At 45.9% G+C, this 26499-nt stretch overlaps 1 protein-coding gene across 4 annotated transcripts; it reads left to right on the top strand.

Annotated features, from left to right (window-relative positions):
- Positions 1–292: 292 nt before the first annotated feature.
- On the top strand, positions 293–26499 carry ACER1 (alkaline ceramidase 1). Of its 4 annotated transcripts, XM_066345136.1 has the most exons (7): positions 343–447; positions 912–1033; positions 17783–17897; positions 17979–18120; positions 19258–19395; positions 22348–22485; positions 22764–26499. In XM_066345136.1, the coding sequence occupies exons 2-7, from the start codon at positions 926–928 to the stop codon at positions 22930–22932; spliced, it is 810 nt and encodes a 269-aa protein (XP_066201233.1). In that variant the 5' UTR covers positions 343–447; positions 912–925; the 3' UTR covers positions 22933–26499. The 4 variants fall into 4 exon arrangements, with proteins under 4 accessions (XP_066201241.1, XP_066201233.1, XP_066201252.1 ...); XM_066345144.1 differs by lacking the exon at positions 912–1033 and having other exon boundaries at positions 293–447; positions 22764–26496; XM_066345155.1 differs by lacking the exons at positions 343–447; positions 912–1033 and adding an exon at positions 1057–1136 and having other exon boundaries at positions 22764–26498.

The raw sequence follows: 26499 nt of genomic DNA, 5'->3' as shown, positions 1-26499 counted from the left end.
CAGTGGGGATAGCAAGGACACTCATCTCAGTGGGCTCATTATTATTATTAGTTTAAATTACTGTTCTAACATGGTCACTCTGACTCATTCCTAGTGGGCAAGAAGGGGGACTCCCATCCCACCCACCTCTCCCTGCCTGGATGGTGCCACCCCCTCTGCTTATGCCCAGGGCAGCCGCCATAGCATTGCTAGGCAGCTCTGGTGCAACTGGGGAGCCGCTCAGCAGGTTTTTCCTCCCAGCCTGCTGTGGAGCACCAAGCTGTGCCCTCCCCGCCTCACCTGAGCCCAGCCCTACTAGGCTCGCAGGCTCCTCTCTGCCAGACACAGCCAGCAGGCAGCGGGCGCTGCGTCACCATGCCCAGTATCTTCGCCTACCAGAGCTCCGAGGTGGACTGGTGCGAGAGCAACTTCCAGCATTCGGAGCTGGTGGCCGAGTTCTACAACACGGTGAGGGCCAGTCGGGTGGGAGTACTGGGAGGTGGCAGTCTCATCAGACCTGGGTTCAAAACCTGACTCCTCCATGTCCTCGCTTGGGAATCCTGTTTGAGAAGTTCGCCTCTCTTAGCCTCAGTTTGCTGATGTGCCAGGCAAGGGGCACTGACTTTCATTCATTAATTGTCTTTATCTGACATTAGGTTCTGTGGTAGGTTTAGAAAAGGAGGCAGTGACTAGGAAAAGAGTGACTCCAGTCATTCACAACCCAGGGTGATTCTGTAATAGAGGACACATAGGCAGCTTCATAGAGGCCCAGAGGTGGTGGGTCAGCATGGAGGAGTGGATCAGGGAGGGCTTACTGGAGGAGGTAACTGAGTCTGCTTTGTTCTCAGCTGTATCTTTAGTCCAGGGTGACCAACTCATCCCAATTTGCTGGGGACTGTCCTGGTTTCAGCACTGTATTTCCCATGTTCCAGGAGACCCTTCAGTTATGAATCTACCAGGACAGTCAGTCATCCTTTCCCCAGCCTCACGCTGGAAGGACCGCAAAATCTTGGATGCCTACCTGACAATGGCATTTGACCAAAGTCTGAAAGATGTGAGCAGCCAAAGATACATGCAGCTATGCTATCCTGATGTGGGGAGCCAAGGACACCATGGTGAACAAGGCTGGATGCTTGCCTTCTAGAGCTCCCGGGATAGTGGGTAACACAGGCAGCCTGCTTCACTCTGTGCCCTTCACATAGTAGGTGACCAGTGACCTTGACTGAATGCTTCCTGTATGTCAGGCATTGTACTAAACTTTTTGAAAGAGACAAATGGAGGGACGGACAGGGAGGGATAGACAGACAGGAAGGGAGAGAGATGAGAAGCATCAATTCTTCATTGTAGCACCTTAGTTGTTCATTGATTGCTTTTTTTGTTTGTTTGTTTTTTATTCATTTGAGAGAGAGAGAAGGGGCAAAGGAGCAGGAAGCATCAACTCCCATATGTGCCCTGACCAGGCAAGCCCAGGGTTTCAAACCAGCGACCTCAGCATTCCAGGTCGACACTTTATCTACTGCGCCACCACAGGTCAGGCTCATTGATTGCTTTTTAAAAAAAATTTATTTATTCATTTTAGAGAAGAGAGAGAGAGAGAAAGAGAGAGAGAGAAGGGGGGAGGAGCAGGAAGCATCAACTCCCATATGTGCCTTGACAGGGCAAGCCCAGGGTTTTGAACCGTCGACCTCAGTGTTCCAGGTTGACACCTGATCCACTGAGCCACCACAGGTCAGGCCCATTGATTGCTTTCTTTTTTTTTTTTTTTTTTTTTTTTTTTTTTTTTTTGTATTTTTCCGAAGCTGGAAACGGGAAGGCAGTCAGACAGACTCTCGCATGCGCCCGACCGGGATCCACCCGGCATGACCACCAGGGGGCGATGCTCTGCCCATCTTGGCGCGTCGCTCTGCCACAACCAGAGCCATTCTAGCGCCTAAGGCAGAGGCCACAGAGCCATCCTCAGTGCCCGGGCAAACTTTGCTCCAATGGAGCCTTGGCTGCGGGAGGGGAAGAGAGAGACAGAGAGGAAGGAGAGGGGGAGGGGTGGAGAAGCAGATGGGCACTTCTCCTGTGTGCTCTGGCCGGGAATCGAACCCGGGACTCCTGCACACCAGGCTGATGCTCTACCACTGAGCCAACCGGCCAGGGCCTGATTGCTTTCTTATATGTGTCTTGACTGGGGGCTACAGCTGAGTCAGTGACCCCTTGCTCAAGTCAGCAACCTTTGGGCTCAAGTTAGCGACCTTTGGGCTCAAGCCAGCGACCTTTGGGCTCAAGCCAGTGACCATGTGGTCATGTCTATGATCCCACCCTCAAGCCAGCCACCTCGAGGTTTTGAACCTGGGTCCTCAACATCCTAAGCTGACACTCTATTCACTGCACCACCACCTGGTCAGGCTGTACTAAACAGTTGACATGAAAAATTTCATTTCATCTTCACAATGACTTGGAAGCTCAGCACCATATATTGTACATAGAGTTAATCCCATTTTCCAGGTGAGAAAAATGGCCTGCAGGGCGGTTGAGGATATGCTCAGGGTCACCTTGATGCTTAGAGCCAGGATTGGAACTTGGTAGGTCAGGAGAGTTTTTTGGCACACAGGGCATGGGAGCTCAGTCCCAGGATAGTCAGGTTGCTCTGACTCTGTTGGCTTTGATCCTCTTGGCTCCCCAGAGCTTGGAGGCAGGAGTCTGAGACTGAAGGGTAACCAGGGATCTTGGTTTTTTGTTCTTCCTGGCCAGAGACACTGATCCTTTCAGATGCTCAGGACCCTCACCTGAAAAATGGGAAGGGGATTAAATATGCTGATTTCTGGAGGCTGAGAACACGGTTTGGGGTCCCTGGCAGTCCCTGTGATTCAGAATGTTTTCTGTTTGGCCCACCCCACAGAGGCATTAGCTGTACTCTCATGCAAAATTCTCCTCCACTCCAACTTTCTTCAGCCAGTCTTTAAATGAAGTACATTGAATAACCTGCAGGTATACCCCAAGGCTGCAGGTCTCAAACACTTTCTGTTCATGACACATACGAGATTTCTACACCATCATCCCCTAGTACCTGCATTTCCAGATACTTATCAAACAGAAACAGATGTTTCACAAAGCAATACTTACCTTTCCCTGGTGGGAACACACTTGAGTATTTTTACTTTTATTCTATCAAAAAGGCTCTGGCAGATAGGTTTGGGAATAAGAAATTGAGTTATATCATAAAGGGTTTCCCCCAAAACACTTCTGAGTATCTCAAACCTGTTACCATAACTAATAAATCATATAGCTCAGGGGTTGTCAAACTTCGGTTGTAAAATCTGGAGAGTTGATATTTTTGACTTTTGGGGCTATACACTCTATGTAGAAATGACTCAACTCTGCCACTATAGTTGGGAAACAGCCATCGGCCAGATGTCAACAAATGAGTATGGCTATGTGCCAACAAAAGTTTATTTGTGGATGTCGAAATGTGAATTTCATATAATTTTCATGTTATGAGATAATCTTCTTTTAATTTTTTGATCTTTAAAAAATGTCAACATTATTCTTAGCTCATAGACCACACAAAACATGTCAGTGGGCTCACCTCTGATATAGTTACATTAAAAAACAAAACAAAACAAAACAAAAAAAACCCAGTCCTGGCCAGGTAGTTCAGTTGGTTAGAGCATCCCCCTGATACATCAAAGTTGTGGGTTTGATCTCCAGTCTGGGCACATACAAAAATCAACCAATGAATTCATAAATAAATAAGTAAAACAACAAATTGGTCTCTCTCTCTCTTCCTCTTAAAATCAATCAATACAAAAATTTTAATTAAAAAACCAGTCAAATAGAAAACAAGATATTTTTCTTTTCTGGCCTCTCAAAAACAACCTTATTTTATAATGAATATGGACATACTCATATTTTGTATCTACCTCTGGTAAACTGACATCTTGTGCTGAGACATGAAATCACAAATAATCCCCATCCTCAATGCCAATATCATACCTCTAGAAACTTTAACCAAAGAGATAATCCCAATAGATGAGTTTATATACTGTTATCTTTGGGTCATTGTAATTGCAATAAGTAAATAGATAAATAAAAAGGAAGCCATAATATTTTTACCACTCTGTGTAAGGCTCAATACATTCTGCTGAAATACTATGCAGCTATTTAAAAGCATGTTTTCTTTTAAACTTTTTATTGATTTTTAGAGAGAAAAGAAGGGAGAGAGAGAGAGAAAAACACCAATTTGTTGTTTCACCTATTCATGCCATCATCGGTTGATTCTTGTGGGTGCCCTGACCGGGGATCCAACCCACAACCTTGGCATATTGGAACAACACTCTAACCAACTGAGCAACCTGGCCAGGGCCTCACATCAGGATGCACTTAGGAGTCACAACTCAGTTGGAAAATACTGATCCCTGAGAATCTTTTGCTTCCTTGCTGCTCTGCTTGCAATGAGCTCTGAGCCGGATGTGTGAAGGGCCAGCCCCATGTGGTCAGGGCATGGAAGAGGGAAGAACTAGAAGACTTAGTCCGGGTGGCGGGAGGCTTCAGAGAGGAGGGCACCTAACAGTTAAGTTTTGAAAGATGACTAGGAGCTCACAAAGTGGGGTAGGAGCTGAAAAAAAAGAGAATAGAAGAAAGAAAAAGGATGGACTAGTCCTGGAAGTAAAAGAGGGGCTGGGCAACTTGGGAAAGGGATGAGTATGTTTCTGGGCTAGAATATGGGTGGAGATGAAGATGAATGTTTTGAACGCTGAGTTGGAGTGTTTGAAATGTATCTGTACTCACTGATGGACTCATCCATTCAACAAAAATGCTATAAACCAACCTGTGCTAGGTGATCCTGGGGTCCTAGAGAGGCTCAGTGTCCCAGGATGTGGATGGAAATTCAGATTAGAAGTGAGCCCTCCAGCTCCATGGTTAGTTGTGGCAAAGGGAGAAACAGGAGCCAAAATCGGGGTGGTAGGGAGCCATGTGGATGGGGTATGAGGCCTTCAATTGCAGAATGGGGAGGGAACCTCCATGCTTAAAAAATGATTAGCCTGACCAGGTGGTGGCACAGTGGATAGAGCGTCGGACTGGGACGCGGAGGAACCAGGTTCGAGACCCCGAGGTCACCAGCTTGAGTGCGGGCTCATCTGGTTTGAGCAAAGCTTGGACCCAAGGTCACTGGCTTGAGCAAGGGGTTACTTGGTCTGCTGAAGGCCCACGGTCAAGGCACATATGAGAAAGCAGTCAATGAACAACTAAGGTGTCGCAACGAAAAATTAATGATTGATGCTTCTCATCTCTCTCCGTTCCTGTCTGTCTGTCCCTATCTATCCCTCTCTCTGACTCTCTCTCTGTCTCTGTAAAAAAAGATAAAGAAAAAAAAAGAATGATTAAATGTTCTCCAAGGCATATGGGGCAAAGGGAACAGCATCAATATGGGTCTTGAGGTAAAAGAGAACAGCAGGTTGCTTGAGTCAGAGCCCAGGAGGGACCAAGGGTGAGAAAAAGGGCTGCAGAGGTTTCCAAGGCCAACTCAGGAATGCCTGGCAGAAGAGTGTGTGGTCTGTTGTGGATGGCTTTTGTCAGGGTCACCTGGTCGATTTTGCAGACAGCCAGCAGAGCCAAGAATGTATATCTAATAGAAACAGAAGTCCTGGATGTAGGAGGGTAGATCAAGGGCAGGGGTAGAAGTCAAGGTATGGACTACTCCAGTTTGCACCTGCTTGTTTGGCTTGGTGGCCTCCAGGTGTGGCCTCCTTCTGGCCTGCTGACATCTTAGAAGAGTTCCAAGTGATGTGGGGACAAGTTTCCAGAGGCAGCTGTGCTACTGAATTTTTCTCTTGGATCTTTTTTTTTTTTTTTTTTCATTTTTCTAAAGCTGGAAACAGGGAGAGACAGTCAGACAGACTCCCACATGCGCCCGACCGGGATCCACCCGGCACGCCCACCATGGGGCGACGCTCTGCCCACCAGGGGGCGATGCTCTGCCCATCCTGGGCGTCGCCATGTTGCGACCAGAGCCACTCTAGCGCCTGAGGCAGCGGCCACAGAGCCATCCCCAGCGCCCGGGCCATGTTTGCTCCAATGGAGCCTTGGCTGCGGGAGGGGAAGAGAGAGACAGAGAGGAAAGCGCGGCGGAGGGGTGGAGAAGCAAATGGGCGCTTCTCCTGTGTGCCCTGGCCGGGAATCGAACCCGGGTCCTCCGCACGCTAGGCCGACGCTCTACCGCTGAGCCAACCGGCCAGGGCTGATCTTGCCAACGCTTCAGAAGCTCAGAAGCTCATCTCCAGAAAACTCCCTCTCAAATGCTTAGATATAGAACAAAGGGACAGCATAGCTGGTGAGGAAACAGTGTAGGTGAAGGCAGGGAGGTGGGATGAGTAGGAGGACTGTGGAGGGTAAGTATCAAAGAGAAAGGGGATCAGAGCGGGAAGGGTATGTAGGGGGTCGTAAGCTGCACTGCCTGCACTTCCAACAGTCTTCCCACTTCATCTTCCAATGGAGCCTTCCCTGCAGCTGGCCTCTGCCATGTGGTGATTCCAGTCCTTGTCTTCCCTGAATGCTGTGTGACTCAAGCAGGAGACCACCCCCCTCTATGAGCCCTTGCTGTGACTGGCAGGTCTCATGAGCTCTAAACCACACCTCCCTTCTCTGCCCTTTTCCTCACCAACATTCACAGCAAAAGTAATTTTGGGCACCTCTGGTCTGCCAGGCCCTGCAGAAAACCTGGGCACAGTCTCTGGCTTAAGGGAGAACAGAGGCCATTAATTGAATAATTACACCCATGAAACTGGTGATTATGCTCATGACACATCCAGGGCCCCAAGTTGTTAAGTCTCTCTGGAACTCTTTCCTCCTTTGGAAAAATAGACATTTGTGGTCCCCACCATGCTAGCCTCTTGGGGAAAGCGGTCTGATTTGAGGGGACAGCAGCCCCTCATTTTGCTCATCATTCAACAAGAATTGATTGAGCCAGGTACTATTTCAGGCTCTGGGAACACAGTGGTGATCAAAGCAGACAATAACGCCTGCTCTCACTTGACTGGTGGTGGCCCATTTGATGGAGTGTCGACCTGGAACGCTGAGGTCCCAGGGTTGAAACCCTGAGGTTGCTGGCTTGAGCACTGGTTTATCTGGCCTGGGTGCAGGCTTGCCAACTTGAGCAGGGTTGCCAGCTTGAGCATGGGATCATAGACATGATCCCATAGTCACTGGCTTGAGCCCCACGTGGCTGGCTTGAGCAAGGGGTCACTGGTTTGGCTGGAGCGCCCACAGTCAAGGCACAGATGAGAAGCAATGAACAACTAAAATGATGCAACTACGAGTTGATGTGTCTCATCTCTCTCCCTCTCTTTCTCTCTCTCATTAAAAAAATAATAATAATAAGATAAAATTAAAGAATGCCTTCTCTCATGGGGCTGGTGTCCTGGAGGATGAAGGAGACAAACAATAAACAGATGTCAAGGGTACAAGAATGGCAGTATGTGCTAGGGAAGAAAAACTCATTTATTTATATTTATTTATATTTATTTTGCTCAGCAAATGTTTATTGAGCACACATTCACAGAGGGGCAACTATGGGGTGCTGATAGTACTTAACTCATTGAACCATGGACAGGATGAAGCAGGTACTCAACAACCCAAATGTCCATCAGCTAATGATGAGTAAACACAATGTGGCCTATCCATACCATGGAATATTACTCAGCCATAAAAAAGAGCCACTACATGCACTACAATGTGAACGAACCTTGAACACATAATATTCAGTGAGAGAAGCCAGACACAAAAGGTCAGAGTATGTGATTTCATTTATGTGAAACGTACAGAACAGGCACATCCACAGAGACAGGAGTGGGGTTGCAGATTGGTAAGTAAAGGCTCAGAGAGGTTATGTTTTCTTCGAACAGTTGCACAGCATGTAATTGTCAGTGCACAAAAGTTGCAAATGCTGGAAGTTCCAGCATGAAACCCAGTCCACCTGGTCCCAGAGTCTCCCACTTAACTATAGTGCTGTGAGGTCTCTGTTACTGAGTCATTAACAATTAATTGTGTGTATCTGAATTCATGCAAATAAGTCACATGCAGGGAGGGATCGTGGTTGTGGCTGGTGCTATTGCTCTAGTCCCAACCAGCTCCAACATTTGTGTGCACCTGTTAAATGGATGCAGACTGGGATACTGGACAGATGATGGAGCCAGGAGGGTGGTGGGGGGAGTTTGGGCTTTGGCAGTGGAGAGAACAAGTGAGGGGATCTTGGCCATGTTCATTAATTTGATTGATTCAACACACTTTTCTTGAGTATCTATTGGGTGCTCAGTGTAATAGGTGTTGGGGACACAGCTACACATCCAAGGATAATCTCACAGTTCAGTGGGAAGGGCACAGACAATAAAGGCAGTGAGGATGAATTAATGGACTCCTCCAGGGAAACAGTGGATCTGCAGAAAAGCTTTTGGTGGGAATGGAGGGGCGGGGTAGTCATGGTGGCTGTGGGGTCAGCCCAGATGGTTGGGATAAATGCAAAAGGGATTCAGCCTCTGCCTTTTCCTGAAGCTGAGGCTGGGAGTCAATTCAGGTTAATCTATTCCTCTCTCTTTCTCTTCCTTCCCTTTCTCCCTTTCTTCTTTCCTTCTTCCCCACCCTTTTCTTCTTGTGCTCTCTCTCTTCCTCCCTCCCTCAATATCTCCATTCCTTCTTCCAGTCCTAAGGTATCCAGCCACATCTGTTTACCAGATGCTCCACTGGGGACCAGTGGTAAGAAAACCAGCCTGACCAGGCAGTGGCACAGTGGATACAGCGTCAACCTGGAATGCAGAGGACCCAGGTTTAAAACCCTGCGGTAGCCGGCTTGAGCACAGGATCACTGGCTTGAACATGGGATCATAGATATGACCATATGGTCACTGGCTTGAGCCCAAAGGTCGCTGACTTGAAGCCCAAGGTCTTTGGCTTGAGCCCAAGGTCACTGGCTCAGCTGTAGCTCCCCCTGGTCAAGGCATATATGAGAAAGCAATCAATGAACAACTAAGGTGCTACAACAAAGAATTGATGCTTCTCATCTCTCTCCCTTCTTGCCTGTCTGTCCCTAGCTGTCCCTCTCTCTGTCTCTCTCGCTAAAAACAAACATACTAGAATAACAGCAACATGGTTGTACACAGACATTACAGCTCCCATGCCAGGCAATGCATGCATTATTCACATGTATCTTGGCATATGTTATTATTTTTTTTCCTTTTTTCTTTTTTTTAAATTTTATTTATTCATTTTAGAGAGGAGAGGGGGGGGAGGGAGAGAGAGAGAGAGAGAGAGAGAGAGAGGAGAGAGAGAGACAGGGGGGAGGAGCTGGAAGCATCAACTCCCATATGTGCCTTGACCAGGCAAGCCCAGGGTTTAGAACCGGCGACCTCAGCATTTCCAGGTCGACGCTTTATCCACTGCGCCACCACAGGTCAGGCTTGGCATATGTTATTATCTACACTAACTTACTAAGCACCTACTCTGCACCAGACACTGTTCTAGACACTGGGGGGTTCATAGCAGGAAACAAAACAGCTGACCTCTCAGCCCTGTGGCACTTTGCTCTTTAATCCTCACCATGGTGCTCAGTGGTAGAGAAGGAAATTGGAAACCCTGGATACATATTGTGAAGGCGGGGACTTTGTTTTCAGACACTGCTAAGGTCCTAGAGCACATAATAGGTACTAGAGAAATGATTGTTGAGCAAGTGAATGAATGGATGAATGAATGAGAAGGCACCTGCTGAGGCTTGCGCCCAGGGAGTCTAGCTCAGGTGTGTCCAGAGCTGAGGGCCAGGCTGGCTCTGAACACAATCCTGGATGTGCCTCTCCTGCCCTGCTGAGCCTGGGTGGGGCCAGCAATTGGGAAATGTGGGGGCCCAGCCCCTGAGGGAAGGGAGGAGATCCTGGTATCAGAGACTCTGGAGCCAGTTGTTGCCCATTAGTCATAGGCTCCGCCTAGTTCTCTGCCCTCATTCTGCACACTGGGTCACTATTTACAACTCCTGTCTGAGTTCTACTGGCCTCTGAGCTTGAAGCAGCTACACTACTAACAAGGCTGTTATTATTATGTCCCTCAACAACAGCAGCAGCAGCAGCAGCAGCAGCAGCTCTGGCTATGTATTGAAGCAGGAAGCCCTCCTTCATCATTGCCACCTGTCTAGTCTTCCCGCTTTCCAAGGCAGGGAGGCAAATCAAGCTTCAGACTCTTCTAGAGCTGTGCAGCCTCAGAGAAGTCACTCTACCTCTCTGAGATTCAATTTTCTCATTGCCAAACAAGAGCTAATACATGGGGTTTTGGGGTTGTGCAAGGATTAAAAACAGTCTCTGGCCCTGGCTGGTTGGCTCAGTGGTAGAGCGTCGGCCTGGCGTGCAGGAGTCCCAGGCTCGATTCCCGGCCAGGGCACACAGGAGAAGTGCCCATCTGCGTCTCCACCCCTCCCCCTCTCCTTCCTCTCTGTCTCTCTCTTCCCCTCCCGCAGCCAAGGCTCCATTGGAGCAAAGTTTGCCTGGGCGCTGAGGATGGCTCCATGGCCTCTGCCTCAGGCGCTAGAATGGCTCTGATTGTGGCAGAGCGACGCCCCAAGATGGGCAGAGCATCGCCCCCTGGTGGGCATGCCGGATGGATCCCGGTCAGGCGCATGCGGGAGTCTGTCTGACTGCCTCCCCGTTTCCAACTTCAGAAAAAAAACAAGAAAAAAAAAACCAGTCTCTGAAAAGGTGTGCGATCAAAAGATGAGAAAGTAACAGTCATGGAGCCTTCTATCCAAAACCTTCTAGGTATAAGACCTTCTGTCAAGTGTTTTCATGCATATGATGGGTGATCCACCTGCATCTGTTTTAAAATCTGGTCAACAAGAAATATTTATTGAGTACCTACTATATTCTGTTTCCTGAGGTTACAATGAAGAATAGAGAAGACACAGCTTGTAACTTAGGGCTAGGTTTAGCAGGAGAGCCAGACAGTTCCAGAGCAGCTGGACAAGTGTTAGGGAGTAGGATGGCATTGAGCACAAAGGAAGGCCACCTAAACCTGACCTGTGGTGGCGCAGTGGGTAAAAGCGTTGACCTGGAACGCTGAGGTCACAGGTTTGAAACCCCAGGCTTGCCTGGTCAAGGCACATATGGGAGTTAATGCCTCCTGTTCCTCCCTCTGTTCTTTCTATCTCTTTTCTCTCTCTGTCTCTTTCTCTCTCTCAAAAAAAAAAAAAAAAAAAGGAAGGAAGGCCACCTAACCCTGCCTTGAGAGATTAGGAAGTCTTTACGAGAAAGGGATACCCAGGCGAAAGATAAAGTAGTAGTTGTCCTGGCAAAGCAGATGAGTGGAGAGCAAAATGTTCCAGGCAGAGGGAACAGCATATGCAAACTGCTGGAGGTAAAAGGCAAGAGTAAATATGGCTCATTCAGAGGATCTGAGTTATTCCTTCCACCAGGATTATAAAGTTGAAGGTGGAGAGAGGTGAGTAATGGTGGGAGTTTATAAGCCAAGTAAGAGCCTGAATTTTTACTCAAGGGAGTCACAGATGTGATTGATCAGTTGATTATTTGATTGATTGATTGACTTAATTTTATTCTGAGTTTAAAGTGACAGATGTATTTTAAAGTTTTGGAGAGTGATTGGCTCAGCATATTTGGGGGTGTGTTGGTATGCCCAAGGGCTGGTGTTTGGTCGAAGGCAGAGGGGAGAACAGATTTCTTTGGGATTTTGCCCATTTGGTTACTATAGTCCCATTTTCCCCTAGACAATCAACTGCTCTTCCCTGACAGGTTATAGTCTCTATGGATAATCAATAAAGGTGCTCCCGCTCCTCTGGCCAGGGGTGGGATGTGGCACAGGCTACCCGCTCTCCAGAACTTGAATCTTGGGCTTGGACATAGGACTGAACATATATAGTTGTTTTCATTCATGCTCAAAGCGGCTCCCTGAGGAGACTATCCATTCAAGGGTCAGAACTATTCTGGCTTCTGGTTTTTCTTGACTGTGCAATTCTTTTGATTAATGAACTCCATAAATTGATTCATCCATAATGAATGAATCAATTAGGAAGATAACCACACACACACACACACACACACACACACACACACACACACACACACACACTATTTTCAGTGTAAGTTCACCAGAATCATTTTCTGTTGCTTGTTTCCAAAAAAGCCTAGTTAATATACTACTTATGATAATTTTGTTGGCTTCAAGTAATAGAAAGCTAGCTTAAGCATAAAGGAAAGAAAAGAAATAAAACATGGAGAGAGAGAGAGAGAGAGAGAGAATGCATTATAAAAGTACTGAACAGTTTTAGAAAATGGAAAAACGAGTTGCTTGGGAGGGCTGGGGCCTAGAGCAGCTCTCGAAATACTGCCCTTGAGTGTTTGTTTTTATTTTCAGCCTCATCCCCTTGTGGTGGCAAGATGGCTTCCATTTCTTAAGCATAATGACAATATCGCAAGGCTTCGCTAGAGAGTTGTCAACTATGTGACTCAATTTGGTAACTCTCAAGCTGTGTATCTGCTTGCAGTTTTAAATTCTCAGAAGAGAAAATCTGATTGGCTCAGTTTGGGATAGGTGTCTACTCCAGTGGGGAGGGGGGGGTCTCATGATACAGACATGGCACGTGTGTGCGTGGGGGGTACCTCCGTTCTAGGGTAGCCATTGAGAACTGGTGGCTGTCCCAGAGATGTGTTTGGCCTTGTCCATTGATAGGCGCAAGAGACCTTGACATGGAAAACAAGGACGTGGGTCGGACCATGGACTGGGAAACCAATCTGACAAAGCCAGGTCCTAAAATTGTGAACTTTGAGCTGGTTCCACCAAGACCCAAAAAGAATTATGGGCTTCCATAGGATTCTATGGAAGGATGGATAATCAGGAGGATGCTTCCCTTGGCAACCTGAACAGGTTCCCAGGACCTAAGCTCACAGATGATGACATTGTATCAAATGAATGATTTCATCCCACCCACTACTGTGCTCTATATTCTTTTTTTTTTTTTAAGAGAGAGAGAGACAGACAGACAGACAGGCAAACAGGAAGGGAGAGAGATGAGAAGCATCAACTCGTAGTTGCATCACTTTAGTTGTTCGTTGATTGCTACTCAGATGTGCCTTGACCAGGAGGCTCCAGCCAAGCCTTTGACCCTTTGCTCAACCAGTGACCTTGGGCTCAAGAAAAGCCAGCAACCTTGGCCTTCAAACCAGTGACCTTTGGGCTCAAGCCAGAAACCATAGGGTCATGTTGATGATCCCGCACTCTTAGCGTCTCACGTTTATACTCTGTCCACTGCGCCACACCAGTCAGGCTGTGCTCTGAATTTTTGAGTCAGCATCCTTAAGACCAAAGTTCTGAAAAAATAACAGAGCACGCTAGTTAACAGGGCACAATTCCTTCACTAGAATGGGACACAGACAATTGAGAAGACCTTTACAAGAAGCAGATTTTATTGGAGAGGGAAGGGTGTTATTGAACAAGCTAGCTGGCTGTCTTCAAATTGGCAGGTCAAGAAGACTAATCGTTTCTGAGCTTATGTGAGACACTCACCTTGGCATACCTGGCATAGACTTTGAGGACATTGAAGTCCTGTGTCAGAATTAGGGACACTGAGCCATTGAAATTTTGGTGCAAATGTTTTTGTGACCTAAATTGTACTCATAGGCTAGTGAAGCCTGGGGACCTTTGGGTCAACAGCACAAAAGTGCAAGTGACACTATGCATATACCACAAATGCAGAGATAAAGCATTAGGGCAGTGGTTCTCAAACTTTTTGAAGTCAGGGTGCATTTAAAATCATACAAATAATTGTAGGCGCACTATATACACATTTCTGAGAAATATGTTATAATAATTAAGTCAAATATTAAAAAAAAATAAAGTCCAAGCGTGCTTTTACAGTAGTTAAATGAAATAAATAAGACAAAATTAAATTTATTCTGACATTAAAAAACATTTTATGTTACATTTTTTGAGTTATGCTTTTTAGAATTTGTAAAAAAGAGGGGTTAAAAACAATGAAAAATGCCCTGGCCGGTTGGCTCAGTGGTAGAGCGTCGGCCAATTCCTGGCCAGGGCACACAGGAGAAGCGCCCATCTGCTTCTCCACCCCTCCCCCTCTCCTTCATCTCTGTCTTTCTCTTTCCCTCCCGCAGCGAGGCTCCATTGGAGCAAAGATGGCCCGGGCGCTGGGGATGGCTCCTTGGCCTCTGCCCCAGGCGCTAGAGTGGCTCTGGTCACGACAGAGCGACGCCCCTGGAGGGGCAGAGCATTGCCCCCTGGTGGGCGTGCTGGGTGGATCCCAGTCGGGCGCTTGCGGGAGTCTGTCTATCTCTCCCCGTTTCCAGCTTCAGAAAAATACAAAAAACAAACAAACCCCAAAAACAATGAAAAATGTTATCTTTTTATATATATATAAGATACATTCTTAGTAAGATTTAGTAAATTCGGCAGGTCCTAGCACAAATGTGTTAAGTTTTTTCATTCTTGTGTTTATGAGAAACATGAGCCTGATGTGTTCTAGCAATTTCTTCAATGTTTGGGCATATATTTGAAAGGTAAACTCTTACTTCCTCATCAATACATTGAAGAATTCCTCTCTTTTTACTCTTAATTGTGTTGAGGGTAGAAAATCCTAATTCACATAAATAGGATGTTGAAAATTGTAGTAAAATGTTCAAAGATTTTTTAGATAATGCCACATATTCTTCTTTTATAGAAATCCAAAAAGCTTCAAGAAACAATTCCTTAAGTTTAATCATCAATCCAAAACTCCCACCATACATATCATCTTAACTTTACACCAAACAAAGGATAAAAGAAACTTGCCTCCAGTGTTTCCAGGGAACATGGGGGTAGTGTAAACAATCCAGCACCACAGCTTAACAGCCTTTTGCTGTTAAGTGGGGCAAGTGAGGTGGGGGGTTGGGCAGACTGTCAGCTTATAGTCAATTCCCCACACCTCTGTCCTCCAAAAATCTAAACTCCAAAAATCCTGTTGGTTTTTTGGTCCCCAGCAAGCACATATTTCTCTGGAATACCATAGGGCACACCTGGAAGTCTTCTAGTGCACACTTTGAGAACCACTGCACTAGGGCATTGAAGTTACCTTCTCAAGCCTCCACAGTTAGTGAGGTGGCAGGGATCCAATCTCATGTAACTTTAATCCAGAAGCCCATTAACTGGAAAACTTTGGTTTCAAATAAAACACCCAACTAAAAACAACTTAAATAGAAAGAACAATATTTTATCTAAAAAAAAAATAAAAGTTTGTTTGTAGATCATTCTGGAATAGGTTAACTCAGCAGCTCAACATCATCAAGCTTCTTCATTCTTTCTACCTTTCTACTCTGATATTCCTAGAGAAGTGATTTTTGAAATATTGTCCAGGGACCCTTTGGGTCCCTGAGACCCTTTCAGAAATTCCTTGAGGTCTAAGTTATTTTCATAACAATATGAAGATAATATTTGCCTGTTTTTACTCTGATTATCTCACAAGGATACAATGGAATCTTTCAGTGGCCACATAACGTGTGATGACATCATCTCTCTGATGGTCAATGGGATGTGTGCTTGTGTAGTAATGTATTTTGAAATATTCTTAGATTTAATTTCTAATACAATTAATCTTTTTTATTTGTTTCCTTTTTTGAGAGAGGGAGAAAGAAAAAGAGAGAGCAAGGAGAATGAGGAGCATCAATTTGTAGTTGCTTCACTTTAGTTGTTCATTGATTGCTTCTTGTATATACCTTGACCAGGGGACTCAAGCCAAGCCAGTGATCCTTTGCTCAAGCCAGTGACCTTGGGATCATGTTGATGATCCCATGCTCAAGCTGGTGACCCCACACTCAAGTTGGTGAGCCTGTGCTCAACCAGTAACCTTGAAGTTTCAAACCTGAGACCTCAGCATTCCAGATCAATGTTCTGTCCACTGTGCCACCACCAGTCAAGCATAATACAGTTAATCTTGATAGATGTAGCTCACATAAACAAAAGGTCTTTGAGGGCCTCAATGATGTTGAAGTATAAGAGGGTCTTGAGACCAAAAAGTTTGAGAATCACTGTTCTCAAATATTTGTTTTGCTTTCAACCTGCTTTCCTCATAGCTGCAAAATAGCTGCCACATCTTGAGTCTGACCTGTGGTGGTGCAGTGGATAAAGCATTAACCTGGAACACTGAGGTCACTGGTTCAAAACCTTGGGGCTTGCCTGGTCAAGGCATATATGAAGCCACCACAGCAACTACAAGTTGATGCCTCCTATTTCTCCTCACTGCCTTTCTCTCTATATATAAAATCAATAAGTAAAATTAAAAAAAATAGCTGCCACATCTTAAACATCACAATAATGTCCAAAGGCCTTTTCAGTGGGCCTGATTTCAGTAAAGAGAACTTTCCCAGAAATCCCTCATCATACCTTCCATGTTTCATGGCCAGAATTATATCACATATTCATTCCTCAACCAGTCAGTGGCAGTGGGAATGATTCATGCCCCAGGGCTAAATCCTGGCTTCCTGAAAGCCATGTCTTTCTTATGCCTGAACATAATTCAGGTTTATTTAGCAAGGAAGAAAAGAAGCACACTTAACTTAAGATATAGGTTCAGCTGCATTTTGGTCCACAGGAAGTGGAATTCAAGCCTTAAGCTGCCTATTAAGAACTGATCTGAAAGTAATAGATTTACTTACATTCCTATCCCATTGGCTACACCAAGTCATGAGAGCATGGTACATTGCAAGGAAGGTTGGGAAATGTAGTCTTCAGCTGAGTAGCTATGTGCCTAGCTAAAACTTGGTGGATACAGTACTATTTTTATAAGGAAAAGGGGAAGAAGGTACTGTATTTCCCCATGTATAAGACACACACTTTTTCAAAAAATTTAAAGTTTAAAAACGGGGTGCAGCCTGACTGGGTGGTGGTGCAGTGGATAGAGCATCGGATTGGGATGCGGAAGACCCAGTTTCGAGACCCTGAGGTTGCCAGCTTGAGCGCGGGCTCATCTGGTTTGAGCAAGGCTCACCAGCTTGGACCCAAGGTCGCTGGCTCGAGCAAGGGGTGGGCCCCCAGCACGGCCCGACACGGTCTACTGAAGGCCCACGGTCAAGGCACATATGAGAAAGCAATCAATGAACAATTAAAGTGTTGCAACGTGCAATGAAAAACTAATGATTGATGCTTCTCATCTCTCCGTTCCTGTCTGTCTATCCCTCTCTCTGACTCTCTCTCTGACTCTGTTAAAAACAAAACAAAACAAAACAAAAAACCCCACAAAAACGGGGTGCATCTTATACAGTGGTTGTAGATTCTTTTACTTACATTTCTTGCTTTTTCGTGCTTGTCTCACACTCATTGTTGAAGACAGTGATTCGTCATCATCAAACACAAATGAGGACAAGCTAATGGATGTTGATGAGGAGTTTTATGAATTTTATGATGAATAAAACTTGAGTTTAATAACCTTATGTAATATATTTTCCCCCAAATTTCAGGCCCCCAAATTAAGGTATGTCTTATACATGGGAACATCTTATACATGGGTAAATATTGTAGGTAGAATGTTAGTAGATAGTCTGCCACACTCATTGAATGAATGAATGAATGAATGAATGAAACTATAGGATAATGGATGGAGTTATAGATCTATTGATGATCCATTGACTGTCAAGATCAGCTGAAAGACTTGACAAACTCTGGGTTGTTCTATTGCTTGAAAGGAGACAGGTGACTGACTGACTGATGACTGAGGGTTTCAACATAGGGGCAGCCCTCCTTTGCCCCCCCTGTTTGACACCCCTTCCCTATGTTCTCCTCTTTCCAGTTCAGCAATGTCCCCTTCTTCATCTTTGGGCCTCTCATGATGTTCCTGATGCATCCCTATGCCCAGAAACGCTCCCCCTGCGTTTATGTCATCTGTGTCCTCTTCATGATCATAGGTAGGTAGGGTTCTGCAACAGTGGAGCAATGGCGTGGGAACGAACACCTTCTTGACCACTTGCCTTTGTCTCTTGCTCCAGGTCTGTTCTCCGTGTACTTCCACATGACACTCAGCTTCCTGGGCCAACTGCTAGATGAGATCTCTATCCTGTGGATGCTGGCTGGTGGCTACGGCGTCTGGCTGCCCCGCTGCTACTTTCCCGCCTTCCTAGGGGGAAACAGGTGGGGTGGGGGCTGGCCCTCTTGTGATCCTGTCGGAGCCCACCTAGGCTCCTGGGTCCCCACTCTGAGCCCTTTTCTGGTCCTTGAAATCCCTCCCGTGACTACACCAGGACTTTCTCCTGACCCTGCCTAACTTAACTGGGCTCCCAGGGCCCCTTCCTCTAAGCATACTTGGTATTTCTAGAATGTCTCCACAGGTAGTCTGGGATATTTTAGACCCTGTCTGAGCTCACCTGGAGGTCCCAGTACCCCATGTCTAAGCTTACCTGGGCCTCGGGGACCTATCCCCTAAGTCTATCAACTGGAATCTTTTATATGATCTTCCTAGGCCCTTCTCTTTGCCTGAGAACACTCTGAAATTATCTTCTGATTCTACTTGATTCTGAGCCTTCCAAGAACCCTCAAGTGGTCACCTCTGGGACACCTGCACTTCTTACTTTAATCCAACCTGGGTCCTCCCCGAATTTTTTGCCTGACCTCACCTGGGCCTTGGTACCCTTCACTGACTCACTTGGGCCCTGGGATCCTCTGCTGAGCCCACCTGGGAGCTTCAAGACCTTTTTCTGAGCCTGATTGCGCTCCTTTGAACCCCTTCCCTTTTCTCACCCACCACTGCCACAAAATCACCATATGACTCTGCCTAATCCTCTCCATCCCCAAGGACCTTCTTCTTCTTCTTCTTTTTTATTATTATTATTTTTTTTGTATTTTTCTGAAGCTGGAAACGGGGAGGCAGCCAGACAGACTCCCGCATGCGCCGACCGGGATCCACCCGGCACGCCCACCAGGGGGCGATGCTCTGCCCACCAGGGGGCGATGCTCTGCCCCTCCGGGGCGTCGCTCTGTTGCGACCAGAGCCACTCTAGCGCCTGGGGCAGAGGCCAAGGAGCCATCCCCAGCGCCCGGACCATCTTTTGCTCCAATGGAGCCTTGGCTGTGGGAGGGGAAGAGAGAGACAGAGAGGAAGGAGAGGGGGAGGGGTGGAGAAGCAGATGGGCACCCCTCCTGTGTGCCCTGGCCGGGAATCGAACCTGGGACTTCCGCATGCCAGGCCGACGCTCCACCACTGAGCCAACCGGCCAGGACCGCCAAGGACTTTCTTCAATCACCCTCACAGCTGAGCCCTTCTCCCTCCAGGCCCCAGTTTATCTTCCTGGTCATCATCGCCACCATGATCAGTACCTTCCTGTCCTTCCTGAGGCCTACGATCAACGCGTATGCCCTCAACAGCATCGCCGTGCATATCCTCTACATCGTGTTCCAGGAGTACAAGAAGTGGGTGGTGGCTGCAGGCGCTGGGGAGGGTGGCTCCTATCCCCCTTCCAGGATGACCTTCTCACCCCTCAATCTTCCCTCTCCCACCAGGCACGGAGTTCTTATTGACTCCATGCTCAAGATCATCCCCAAACAAGGAGCAGGGCCAGGGTTTGAACCTAAGGCTGTATGACTGCAGAGCTTGTCGTTTTTATTGTGAATCCCCAACATATACACAAGTAGAGAGTGTTGCACCATAAACCTCCATGTGCCCCCTAAGGAGGCCTAACAACATCAACATTTTGCCAGCCTGCGTTATATATTCCCCCTCAGATTTCTTATCATGGCACCCATTAATTTGTCAGGATTTCACTCTCTCAATAAATAATTATTATTTTTTAACCCATACTAGGTCTTAACAGGATAGAGAGGGAACTCTCAAATGGGGCCATTTGAGGAGAGTTGAATAAAAGGGTTATTTTCAAAGGAGAGGGCAGGAGGAGGAAAATCACTAGGGATCATTTAAAACACCTATGCTAATAAGAGTGAGATTCTGTGGCCAGCAAGAGACCTAGGGGTGAGAGGTGAGGGGTGGTTGCAAGAATCTGGAAGGTGAGAGCCCGCAATGTCTCCTTGGCAAGAGCCATGACCTCCACTTCTTGGTTGCAGCCAGTCTGAGCCAATCCCACAGAGAGAGCGCTTTGAAAATAAATCTAACAGTGCCCTCCCTCACCCTTTGGTTTTCTGCTGGGGCTCCCCATTGGCCAATTTAACTGGAACCACCAGCCAAACCAACTAAAAGCCCAAAGACAAGAGAGGCTCTGGATTTTGTCCACACAGCCCAGCACTGACTTCCCCCACCCTTTCTCTTCCCCCAAGTCATAAGGCAGGGTGAAGAAGGGTGGAAAAAAATCTAGAGGGACAAATGAAAGTTATAGCACACACACTTCTGTTAAAGATACTTTTTTATTTATTTATTTATTTTTTTACAGAGACAGAGAGAGTCAGAGAGAGGGATAGACAGGGACAGACAGGAACAGAGAGAGATGAGAAGCATCAATTATCAGTTTTTTGTTGAGACACCTTAGTTGTTCATTGATTGCTTTCTCATATGTGCCTTGACCGTGGGCCTTCAGCAGACGAGTAACCCCTTGCTCGAGCCAGTGACCTTGCGTCCAAGCTGGTGAGCTTTGCTCAAGCCAGATGAGCCTGCACTCAAGCTGGCAACCTTGGGGTCTCGAACCTGGGTCCTCCGCATCCCACTTGGCACAGTGGATACAGATACTTTCTTAACATACAATAGTATCTAATACCCAGTCCTCACCAATGTTTGCTCAGATTCTCAAAGATCCCTTCTTACATCTGGTCTTATTTAAATCAGGATCTAAACCAGTTTCTTGGATCTTTAAATCATAGCAGTTCTTCCTCTCCCTTTGCTGTTGTCTGTTGAAAACATGCACTTGGTCATTTGTCCTGTAGAATATCCTGCATTCTGGATTTGACTGACTGCTTCCTATGGCATCTTTGAATGTGTTTCCTTACTTTTTGTATTTCCTGCAAATTAATAGTTAGATCTAGATTTAGGTTTAAATTTATTTAGGCCAGGATATTTCATGCATGATGCTAGGTGCTTCCTGCTTCATCCCATTTGGACTGCAAAATGAGTTGTTGTCCCACATTTAGTGCTGGTAAGGTCAATCAGGGTATTCAAAAGATGCCACCTGTGTCTTTATTGACAAGTTTTCTACTGACCTGTCACCTAATGACTACAGCAGCCACGGATGCCCCTGCCTCCATTCATGACCTCATTAGGGGATGCAAAACAGTGATTTGCAGGTTCTGTTATTCCCTCTGCATTGATTAGCTAGAGTTCTTCCATCAAGGACTTTCACTCATCAACCTTGAAATAGAGTTTGAACAGGAAAAGACAGGAGAGACCATGGCATAGATTCTTTCCATTTATTTATCAGAGTTGGTACCTTAGCTGTCTCTAGTAGGGACCAATGAAGTTGGTTTTGTTTCTAAGTATTGTTAATGAACTCAAGGATGTTTGCATTTTAACCTCTTTGGGCCACTGTGTTACATGATTAATATTTTAATTTAAAATAATTATAGACTCATAACGACTTGCAAAACCAGTACAGAGTTCTTTGTATCCTTTCCTTAGCCCCCCTCCCCCAGTGGCAGCAGCTTATGTGACCATAGTACAACTTCAAAAAGAGGAAATTGACAATGGGACAATGTGTTAACCAGACCACAGACTTTATTTAGATTTCACCAGTTCTTAGTTATTATGCTTTTTCTGCTGTTCAAACTGTCTCATTTTAGGCTAGTGGGGAGGACCTGTGCTTTTAACCATAAAGGAGTTACTGCCTTATCAATCCCCAATACACTTTCCTAAGGGTCACTGTGTTAGCTCTACTGTTAGAGAAACATAGGTTCCAATCCTGAGTTGTCCCAAGATGTGGCTATCAGAGAATCATGCTCCCACATGCAGACATACACATTCTCATAGTCACAAAGACAAGAATTTTCAAGCACTGACTCACAGGTGCACACACACCCATACACCCACACATACAAACATACAAACACAGAAGGGCTTGTTGGTTAACAATTCTGCAATCTGACAACCCTGGTTCAGACCCCAGCTCTGCCCTTTATTAGCTGTGTAACCTTGGGGTGTGGTTGGGGCATACTTTAATCTCATGGGTCTATTTTCTCACTATTATATGGAAATATTAGCATTGTTGTGAGGACTGAGTTTCTATCTGAAGGACTTGTAGAACTGCACCTGGCATCCTGTAAGTACTCTGCACATGTTAGCCATAAGCACTGATGAGGACCCCTGCCCCTGGTATTCGGGATTCTTTCCTCTTCCCAGCCTCATCTCCTTGGTGGAGGAATTTCCCATCAGCCCCTGCAGGTTCTACTCTCTGTGTCAGGCCCTCATGTCCCTTCTGCTCTCCCTAGGACCAATAATAAGGAGCTTCGACATCTCATTGAGATCTCTGTGGTTTTGTGGGCTTTTGCATTGACCAGCTGGATCTGTGACCGCTTCCTTTGCAGTTTCTGGCAGCGGATTAATTTCTGCTACCTGCACAGTATCTGGTAAGCACCTATCCTGTGGCCTGGGGCCCCCAAATCAGAAAATTTCAGATACCAGAGCTTGGAGCCGAAGCCTGGGGACATAGAAGGAAGGCACAGATACTGGGTCTTGTGTGTTTGGGGGGGGTAACTGACTGCAGTCAGGGGAGTCAGTTCCAGAAGTTTCCTTTGGATGTTCAGGATCCATGAGAAGTAAAAAGAGGACCCAGGTGGGGCTGGGGACATCTAGCTGGCTGCAAGGGCATCTTGCACCCTCACTACCCTCTTTCTGTGTCCCACAGGCATGTGCTCATCAGCATCACCTTCCCTTATGGTATGGTCACCATGGCCTTAGTGGACGCCAGGTATGAGATGACGGACCAAACCCTCAAAGTCCGCTACTGGCCTCGGGACACTTGGCTCATGGGGCTGCCCTACGTGGAAATCAGCGATGACCACAAGAACTGCTAAAGTCTGTCTGTTGCTTGACTCCCTGACCATTTGCCAACTCACCTGGGTCTTAAGGAGATTCTTGGATCTGAGAGACACAGCTCCTTCCTCTGGCTCCCTTTCCCCATCCACTTTGTCCTGCATGGCCACACCCCTCAGCAGGGGATGGACTTCATGACTTCTCTGTACAACAGTCTGATGACCCTGTGGGACTGCTGAGCAGAGTTCCCCTCCATGACCTGCCTTTGTTCTCTTTCATTTCCTCCTTGTGTTCACTGCTTCCCTGTTGTCGCACAACCTGGTGGGGCTGGATCACCAGCTGGTGTGATTACATGACATCCACTGGGAATGACCTCAGGCTGGGGCTTGGTCCACATGCATGTTACTAATAGTGGCAGTCACTACCAGATTCTTTGAACCTGTCTTTGGCCATGCCATCTCCCTGGTACTTAGGGGACATCCCTGAGAATGGATATGTTTTCCAGTCACCTTGTTCTATCCATACTCATGCATGTAGAGACCTTGCAGGTCTTCACACTCATTCACAAATGGACTTGGGGCCATCTCACTGGTTGACAGTGGAGCGACATGGCCACCTGAATGGGCAATCTGGGTGTTATCGAGCATGGGCATCAGGAGGGGAGCTGGGGTGGCCAGTCTAGGCTCTTGAAGTAAGGGGAGAGGTGAGGATGATTTTCCATTGTGGCTAGAGCACAGGGCTTGGAGTCAGGAGGCCTAAGTTTGAATCTTGCTCTTACCGTTTCCTAGTTGTATAATACAGGAGAAGTAATTTTTCCTACAGCTCAAATATGTTGTCTATAAAATGGAAATATTCCTTCTTTTATGGAATTTTTGTGTAGATAAAATAAGAAAATGTATGTAAAGTGCTTAGCATCGAGTCTGGCAAACATCTGTCCATCTATTCATCCTTTAATTTATTCATTCATTCATCCATCCATCCATTGAATTATTCATTGAAACACCCATTCCTTCATCCATCCATCCACCACCTGTTATTTTTCCATCCATCTATTTAACTGACTGTTATCTATCCCTCATCTTCCATTAATCTATCCATTTATATTTAGCCACCCATGTTTATTCACTTATCCCTCCAAATCATTCAACCATCCTTTCATTCATCCATTTATCCAATTATTTACCCATTATCCACCATCCATATGTAACCATCTATTTATCTATTAATTTATTCATCCAGATCATTCTGTCATTCTTCCAACCATCCCACCTATTCTTTCACTCACGTATCTCTTCAACGAATATACATTGTCTACTATATGTCTTACCCCAGCCCCTGGAGATACAAGACAACAAAGACATACAAAGTCCCTACCCTGGGGAGGGAATGAAGAGACACATGTTAGACAAGAAGACACAGCAATGAGGCGATTCAAGGCACTGATGAGTCTGCCTAGAAGATACAGCATGGTGATATTCTAGAGAACCATGTAGTGGTAGAGCAGCCCTTTTAAATGGAAAGTGAGTGGGGTTTTTACTTTCCCAATGAGATCTCAATGATGAGAGGAACTAACTATAGCAAGAGCTGGGAAAGACCATTCTGGGCAGAGGAAATGGCAGGTGTGAAACTCCTGGGGTGAGAATGCACTGCAGCAACTGAAAGACAGCTGCTGTAGGAGCTTAGGAACTAAAGGAGAGTGCAGACTAAATGGTTCTTAATCTAGGTACCTTGGGTGGGTTTTAGTACCCACGGACCATTTGATATTCTCTGCAAAAGATGGGTGTTAGGGCATGTTATCTGGACCTTATTTGAGTGCCACATTCAAAAAGGAGTACAGGCAAGCCCATCTGGCTCATTGGAGAGATTGTGACATTAAAGAGAGGGGACCACTCATGTTATTGAGTGGCTACATGTGATCTATGCCCATGACACATATCATTGAACCTAATACCACAGCCCTTTGGGTAGAGAGAAATATCCTCACTTTATTGAGGTGGCTCAAAAAGGGCAAGCTACTTGCTCAGGGCCATACCTTTTGATATGATACAGCAATTCTACTGCTAGGTATATACCCAAAAAAATTGAAAACAGGTATTCAGACAAATACTTGGACAGAAATGTTTATAGACACACTACTGATAAGTGCCAAAGGGTAGAAAACAACATAAATACCCAATGATGGAGGAGAGAATAAACCACACGTGGTGTATCATTCAATGGAATATTATTCTGCTATAAGGAGTGAAGCACTAACACTCACTACAATGTGAATGAATCTTGAAAACATGATGTTCAGTAAGAGAAGCCAGACACAAAAGGTCCATTCATATATCCACAAATGTCCAGAAATAGAAAAATTCACAGAGGAAGAAAGCAGATTAGTGGTAGTCAGGGGCTGAGAAGGGGGAATGGGGAGTGACTGATAAATGGTACAAGAGTTTCTTTTGGGGGGGGAAGAATATGTTTTGGAGCTAGATACAGGTGGAAGCTGCACAACATTGTGAACATTCTAAATGCCACTGAATTGTACACTTTGATATGGTTAATGATTAGTTTTATGTTATGTGATTTTTACCTCAATTAAGATTTAATAAAACTCTCCCAGTCACTCTCTATTGGTCTTAGGCCATGCCTCCTTCCACTCCCCTCAACCAATCTCAGTAGCCAGGGAGATGCAGTATTTTGATTTAATTGGCCAGACCTGGTTATGTGCTTCCTTGTGGTTTGAGGTGGAGAGTTGAAGGAGAGAAGTGAGGGGATAAGAGCCCCACTCCCACTTCAGGCTTGAAAGGGGGAAGAAGGGACATATGGGGGCTGAAGCCCTCAAGATTTGTCCACTGTCATGAGTTGGTATCCTCCTGGAATGGCTGTCATTTAAAAATTCATACAAAGGTGACTTACAGGCTCATATTGGTGTTGGGAAGAGCCCCCAGATTAGGGACTGTTGCCAGAAAAAAAGGGGGAATGATACTAATAAATTGCAGTGTCCAATCTACTGCCATTTTCTGGGGAAATACCTTGTTGCACAGTTTGGGTTGGCTCCAGAACTATTCATCTCTGTCCATGGCTCACAGATAAAGACCCAATGCCCTAGTGTGATAGTCTAGATCTGCTTTGAGTTGATGTTAATCTTGAGTAGGTCTCCAACTAGCCACTGCGCTCTGCTCCAGCTTGGTCATATTCAATATTGCTATGAGTGGCAATACTGAAAATGTATGTTCATTTGTGGTTGGCAGGAACTGTGCTGACTACATTAATAGATGACAGGAATCAGGGAGGTACAGGGAAAATGCTGTAGATCAGAAAGAGGATTAAAGAAAAAAAAATCTCCAAGGGCTGAACCATCTTCAAGGTGAAAGGGGACTAAATGTCAAGACCTCCTTCTGGCTGCTAATAAACCTGACCGCTAGAAGGCGATAGAGACCTAACATAGTAGTAGCAGTTAAGTTACAGACAGTAAGCTAGACTGACTCCCTGTGTTCAAAATGTTACTTTCTAGCTATGTAACTTTTGTCTACTTATATCTCCTTCTGTGTATCAACTTCATTATTTGTAACATTGAAATAACATGTATCAATCACAAATTCTGCCATATGCTCAAATTACTA

The sequence above is a fragment of the Saccopteryx leptura genome, chromosome 1, assembly GCF_036850995.1.
Source record: "Saccopteryx leptura isolate mSacLep1 chromosome 1, mSacLep1_pri_phased_curated, whole genome shotgun sequence".
NCBI lineage: Eukaryota > Metazoa > Chordata > Mammalia > Chiroptera > Emballonuridae > Saccopteryx > Saccopteryx leptura.
This window is presented reverse-complemented; position numbering and strand designations above follow the sequence as displayed.

Excerpts from the sequence above, each read along its gene's own strand:
- ACER1 (XM_066345136.1), top strand. The coding sequence starts at position 926 with ATGAATCTACCAGGACAGTCAGTCATCCTTTCCCCAGCCTCACGCTGG. Across the intron at positions 1,034-17,782 it reads TTGACCAAAGTCTGAAAGAT|TTCAGCAATGTCCCCTTCTT; the intron begins GTGAGCAGCCAA and ends TCCTCTTTCCAG. Across the intron at positions 17,898-17,978 it reads TGTCCTCTTCATGATCATAG|GTCTGTTCTCCGTGTACTTC; the intron begins GTAGGTAGGGTT and ends CTCTTGCTCCAG.